Below are 7,320 nucleotides of genomic sequence, written 5' to 3' on the forward strand. Positions count from 1 at the left end.
TATGTCATCTAAACACAATATAAACATTCTTGGGAGAACCATGACAAAGGTAGGAGGATCCAATATAAGGTAAGACCCTAAGAATTGTGTATAGTTAACTAAAATGATCAAATCACCCTGCAGTCATAAAACACAACTATCACTGCGAAAGTCCTGAGTAAGAACTGGGACTGTTGCAGAAGATCACATAATTGTACCTCCCACTGAAAGTTAAGTTTTGTGTGAAAGTTAAGTTTTGTGTAACATCCAAAGTGTCAAAATATTTGTACTATATTAATTTAAGGAATTTATTTTGAGGTTTTTGTTTCCACAATTACTTTTGATGTTTTATATTAAAAGTTTCTGTTTCCTAAAATCCTAGGGAGAGATCAACATAGGATCAACTTCGATTGTATAACTTAACTAAAACTTTTAACTTCATAAACTTATTGTATAACCATAACTTACAAGAGTCCCAGTCCTGGTGACACGGGTCAGAAAAGCAATACTTGACGATGATGCTCTTTTCAATTATAAGTAATACCAATTGAAAGAAAAAATGTAATAAATGAGATCTTTCCTTCAAATCAATCACGAACACAGGTCAAATTAATTTTTAGAAATACAAAAATATAATTTAAATGACAGATAATTTCAACTATTTCTTTTGGGTGGTTTTGAAGTTACTGTTCCACTATCCTTCCAGCCTGCAAAAATAAAGGCTAGTTGTAATTTGATTTTGGCATCCTAAAATGGCATCTTTTGTGATTTTAGAAACTATATTAACTCCTTCATTCATGGAACTGAATTCTATTGTATGACTCTTCCTGTAATTCCATTAGCCAAAGCCCGAAATTGAAACATCGACGAACTGATTTCTATTGCAAAAGACGGCACCGCCTAGAGAACCAAAATTCCGAAAGCAACCCAAATAAAAACACATGAACCGTATTTCGGAAGCATTAGGATACCAGTATAACAAGAATCACTAGTAAAACTGGTTAAATAAAATGTAGAACCTACAATATTTGGTAGATTCTTATCTATTTCAGACAATTTGAATTGTTTAAAAGAGTATTATAAAATATATATTATTATAAAGATGGGATGGAACGTTATTGCCACTTAGCCATACACGAGATTAGTGGAAAAAATAGTTGATAGATAAAATACCTGCGGTAGTTTTCTCTTTCTTCCAGACTTGGAACATAATGAAGTTGGTTGTGCTTCAAATTGCTTAAGTGGGGCTAATAAATAAGTTGGGGAAAGGTAGTGAGGATGGTTATTCCACAGTAACGTGTATGATTTCATTCAGAAACAACTAATTTACACGAAAGGAAACACTTCTCAAATTTACATGCCTGTTCGCTTCCTCTCAAAGCCCAGCTTAAAACATAAATCAACATTTGGCTATTAGTACTACAACAAAATTAGCAAGAGGGAAGACTGTGCTGCCAAGCTTCACTGCAAGCCTGAGGATATAATATAACTGATAAAGATAAACTCTTAACTACCCTCAAAAAATGACATAGTAAGAAAGTTGTTAATTCAAACCTTGTGTGGATGACCTAGCTGATGATGACTCACCAAGAGAAACAGAAGCCAGAGATGAAGCCCAAACTCGGGCACTCCTTGCCCTTTCCTGAAAAATCCTGATCTTGCACAGTCTTAACCTGTTCCAAATCCTCCTGACATCTATCACCTGAAGCACACGTCCCATCACTTGGCTTGTCTCACCAAATATTTGCAGGTTCAGATGAGGAACACAGGAAACCCAGAATGCTCGGAGACGTGAGACGATCTTGGGGAATACAAAGAGGAGTAACCTAAAACAAAGAAACAATACAGAGAATAACAAGTAGGGGTCCCTGCTCCATGTTTCTTTCAGAGACAAACCAATCTGGTTCATGGTCAAATTTTCATCACTCGTCATGCTGCTAGGTTGTTCAACAATATTAATACTTGCTACAAACCCTGAACAAGCAGAGAGATCAGTCAATGGAGGTAAATTAGATAAAATAAAACTCAGTCGTGGAAGTTTCTAAAGCTTCGTTTTAGTTATTAATTGGGGAGGAAAATTGATTCTCTTCAAATAACCGTAGCATACTTACAAACAAGAACGGGGATATGCTTACCTGAGTTTCTTTCGTAAAATTCAGAAACGGAAAGGAGATTGTTTGGACCATGATATCTCAACATTGATGTCTGGTTCACTAGTAATATTGCAGGCAAGTTATGGATTCCATATCGTGAAAACAAGCTGCAAAAGCAAAACAAATGCAGACATCAACAGACAATTATAAAGGTAGCCTGTTGTGTATGACATAATTTCATCTGAATTATCAATTAAATACAATGTAGAAAAGGAAAGAATACATCTATTAGTTATGACTTTAACCTAACTAACAGAAAATTGATTAATGCTAGCAACACAATGTCTGACACACTATCATTGGGTGAAATCCATGTAGATTCTACTAAATGGTATAGGTTTTTACTCTTTACTTAGCAGCTCATACTCATATTTAGCGGAATGCACATGGATTTCATTTATTAATATATAGAATTTGGTAAGGAGAGTGTGTCATCGACTGTAGCACTAGCATTCTTCAATAGGAAATTAGCAAAACAGCATACAGCAAAAGGAATTAGTTTCATCCTTATCCAGAAATTTAAAATTAAGAGCAGAGCTAACTTCAAAACCTTGGCAAAGCTGATGATTGCTCTAGAATCAAATGTTCTACTTGAGGAAACATGGAACTGACAAGTTCAAATTGAGGAAGCATTTTTTGAGAAAATGGGCACCAGGAAGCATAGAAGAGTATAGAAATATACTCTATACTCTTTCTGCTAGACAGAACTCTGTCTAAAATATTTCCATCCACCTAAACAAATCAAATTGAAAAATAAAATAAATGTCGTCAGAATATGCAATTTAATAAAGTCCGGAAAACATAATTAAATAAATATTTATTCCAATCTATATAAGCAAAGCTATACAGTGTAATAATGACAAACACAGTGTACTTTGTCTATATATCATTGCTGGGCACATGTACTCATTTAGTCAGAAGGAATTGCGTTGGGCTTAAAAACTTATTGAAAATGATAGAAAAGAAACTGTTATCCGCATGTCTCTTGTCATCTTTTCTTTTGACTAACAAAATGATCCAAAACATATATATCCCCAAAGCCAATATGTCCCCTTTTCTGCCTTAACGTGCACACTTCAATTCTCAAAGAGACAAATTTCTTAACACAATGAAAATTCAAGTAACGGACCTTAAAATAGGAAACTTATTACCACTATCAATGTAGCATAAAATCATTTATATCCAGCCAAATAATTTTGCAGGATGGTCAATTACAAACTCAAAATGCAATGTTAAACCAACAACTGTTGTTTCATGATGAGTACATAAAATGGAGACCTCCCTGGCATTTGGGCTTGACCAACATGTGACCTAGCCCAATAAACCAGTTGCACAAGAAATTTATACATGTCTATGTTAATTCAATAGTTAGGTTAATGAAATTATTTCTTTAATGGCAGGGCATTGGGTTTGTTGGGGGGGGGGTTACGAATAGCTTATTTGTAATCTTCAATATCATATAGTAGAGCCGTTTCAATATCTGTTGTGGCTGCATCTATAGCAACCATGATAATGAGAAATTACCCCTGAAACAGCAAATATTGTGAATTCTCCCATTTTCTAATGATTTTTTTTAGTCAAAACATTATAGGGTTCAAACCCTTCTTCCACAGTCGTTCATCTTAACCTTTTGTTCAAACTATGTCGAACCCGTTGTTTGCTTGCCCAGCCATGATATTTCCAACCAATGACAGACTGCTCAAAGTTCTCTTCTCTTTTTTTGGTCTTGGTGTGTTTAGAGCTCAGTCTCTGTTTACATCTGACAACTAACAACTACCTTTTATATGTATAGGCAAGGAAATCCACATATGATCTCATATCCAGTACAAATAAAGGAAGAAGATTATGCTAGGTCCTCAACAACCATCATAAAACTTGACAAAACCCTAAACATGGATAGCTTTTAATCCATATAAAAATCTAATCACTTATATATAAGAGTAAAACCTATAATTGGTGGGATAAGAAGGATTACATACTTTCTTCCACGACACCAATCTGTAATGCTCTTGGAAGAATCCATACAAAAGCTTTTTCTCTTCACCTAGTGTAAGAAATGTGGTATTCAATGATTGAAAAGTTGAAAAGGTCATATATGACTATGGGAGAAAGGAAGAAAGTGAAGGTTCAACTTATTGTGAAGTGGTTGATTCCATATTAATTGATCAATGGACTAAAAGTAGCACACCTCAAATAACCAAGGAATTTGTCAGATAAGTAGTCATTTAAATCAACAAAGTTCACAAAATGTAATAGCACTTGGTTGCACAATCAATGACGATGGTTCATTAACATTGATCTAAATGTTCTGTTTGATGCAGAATGGATCTCACACTATAGAAGAAATATATAAAAAAAAAATGATGACCAACCAATGAGCTAGAGGAAAGAAGAGTATAAACTAGAAATTTACAGTCCAAGGTGATCAGGCCTGACTGAAATAATTCCACTAATAAGAAAAAAATACTACTATCTAATGTAATATCAACACTTTTAATTCTGATTTTGTATTTCAGACACCTTGAGCTTCTCATACTTGACTAACTTTATGCAACGAAGAAAATGAGTTAAAAATATACTTTTTGGACTAGATAATTATTTAGTTAAAAATGCTTATCACAATTCCAAGCATATGACAATGGGTCGTGTAAAGGTTAATCAAATGCAAACTATATTCAAGAAATTATTTCAGGGGAGTGCTGGTGGAATAAAGAACGGACTTAATAGATATGGGCAATTCTTCATGGTGAAATAAGCACAGGTTTTACATAATCTGTTTGCTTCACTTTAAACAAATTTTGATTTTGTTGACAGGTTATGTGATTGATGATGGTTTAACAAGGATATGTAAAATGAGGAAATTATTTGGGATTTGGATGAAAGCTTCAGTGTGAATGATTTGATTGAAATCCTCAAAACGAAATTGATTTTCCTGATCAAAATATAATCATTCAAGAGATTCACGGGAAATCCCCTCCCCTCAGTGAAGAGAAATACAATGAAAGTAGGTCCCATCAAATGGTTGAGAAGATGCTAGAGAGCATAATCAAAGTTAACAACACTGTATTGCCAAGCTACCATCTGTAAGACTTTTAATGCTGAGAGTTAAAAACGAGAAATTTATATGTATTTTTATCACAACTTGATTAATTCCATGGACACTTATGGATCATTCTCTAGAGGTTATTAAAGGACATCAAATGGACACATTATTGTTATACCAATGCGACCGTGACATCCAAGTAAAAAATAATCAAGTAAACTAGTTCTTAGTCAGCTACATAAAATACATATTTCAAACTTGTCTACATGCTTGGTAAAAGATCCCAAATGATGCCAAGGAAGGCTTTAAATCCCCCATCCTAAACTCAAAAATAGTCCTCAATTGGGTTGCTTTTAACTAACCGATCCCATATCTCAGGTTGATGCCGAACGATCCAACAAAATCCCAAACAGTATAATAGCTAATTGTTTAAAAGTAGTTAAGCACAGAAATCTTTAACCTAACAAAAATATCTTCAAGGTCCAAGGCAACACACAATAAATTCAGTTGTTTTCCATAAATTTTAAAAATATAAAACAATTAGCCAAAACAAAGAAAATTATGAGGAATTATCTCCATAAGCCTGCAAATCAAGAAGTTCAAAATCATTCTCAGATATGAAAGTATCCCTATCAATGGACATTTAAAAGATGCGAAAACCGAATCCTCATTCCCATGCGTTCAATTCAGAACCCAGGTTCATCAAACCATCCAAACAACAACAGCGACAACAAACACCTTATCCAATCAGGTGAGGTCAATTACACGAATCACACGACACATCGCCATTGTTCCTGACCATTTAACGATCTCTGGTGCGTCAATATCATAATTCCGATGAATTTCTTCAAACAGAAGAAAACTATGCAAACAATTACTCCGCATCTCACTTATCAGATTCCATATCTATCTCATCAGATTCCACGGCCTCTTTCACAATAAAATTTAACGAATTCGCCAAAAATTCATACACAATATTTGCCAGCTAGGTTAAAGATCAAACTACCCAAACATCGAAACAAAATCCAACAATCCACAAACACAGGAGCAAACACACCGCAAAAACCTCAACACGCGAAAATTAACACAAAATCTTACAACCGAGGTACCTGAAGAGGCGGATTCGTCGGGATCGAGATTGGGCACTGCGATTGGAGATTATAGCGAAAGGAAGGTGGTTGGGGAAGGCACAACGAGGAAGAAGAAGAAGAAGAAAACGCAGACGCGAATTGAATCACATACACGCAAAGGAGAAGAAGAAGAAAAAGAAGAAGTGAAGAAGCCATAGAATAACGAGAGAATAGATAGAAGATAACCGAAAGGGCAAAACGGGAAAGAAAGAAAGAAAGAAAGAAAGAAAAAGGAAGAGAAACGAAAGGTTTTAGCGTGTGGTGTTTGTGAGGGAGTTTTGTTTTGTTGTGTGTGACGGCGTTGATAGGGTGAGAAGGCGGTGAAGGTGCGACGGTGAAGGTGGTGGAGTGGGTGGCGATATTTTGTGTGTTGGTGTGAGGAGAGAGGACAAAGAAGAAAGGCTTTGAGCTAATAATTGAAACTATCTATATATTTATTTATGGCTATCATTCTTCTTCACTCTTTCTTTCTCTCTCTCTCTTCTTTTTTTCTCACATACTTAAATATCGCTTTCTCTCTCCTACCCCGAGTATAACTCGTGTGTGTTTTCAACGGCCATTGTTTTTTCAAGAGTGCAAGTTCCACACTTCATTTTAATTTGACTAATTAATTATATTTAATTTAATCTAATTTAATGTAATTAATATTTTTCTATATATTTAATAAAAATTATAAATTCGTTTTATAGTTTCTCGTTTATAAAATGTTATTGGAGAATATATAAAGAAGTGTGGAAAGTTTGACCCAATTGTGTAGTTTCCATGCCATAGACTTTTTCCTGTTTCCACGCGTCATCTTTTTTTTCATTTATTTATTTACCAATTAGATTCTATTTACTATACTTATCAATTCTCTTATTTCCTTTAATATAAAATCTAGAGTATTCTTCTATGCCGTTTCTATTTTTATAATATGATTCAAAGTCATCATTTCCAAGTATTGAATTATGGTTGTTGATGTGTATTTATCAATTTTTATCATAAACTTAAGAAAGAAAAATATTTTTTATTGTTG

The 7,320-nt window shown here is 34.2% G+C and overlaps 1 protein-coding gene across 1 annotated transcript; it reads right to left on the reverse strand.

Moving 5' to 3' along the window:
• Positions 1–1,264: 1,264 nt before the first annotated feature.
• On the reverse strand, positions 1,265–6,844 carry APRL7 (APR-like 7). Its single transcript, XM_068646375.2, has 5 exons — positions 6,285–6,844; positions 2,683–2,864; positions 2,115–2,239; positions 1,534–1,953; positions 1,265–1,451 (listed from the first exon to the last, which is right to left on the reverse strand). Exons 1-5 carry the CDS (start codon positions 6,459–6,461, stop codon positions 1,441–1,443), a joined length of 915 nt encoding a protein of 304 aa, XP_068502476.2. The 5' UTR covers positions 6,462–6,844; the 3' UTR covers positions 1,265–1,440.
• Between the last annotated feature and the right edge of the window lie 476 nt (positions 6,845–7,320).

This window comes from Phaseolus vulgaris, chromosome 4 (genome assembly GCF_051622355.1).
Source record: "Phaseolus vulgaris cultivar YP4 chromosome 4, ASM5162235v1, whole genome shotgun sequence".
Lineage (NCBI taxonomy): Eukaryota > Viridiplantae > Streptophyta > Magnoliopsida > Fabales > Fabaceae > Phaseolus > Phaseolus vulgaris.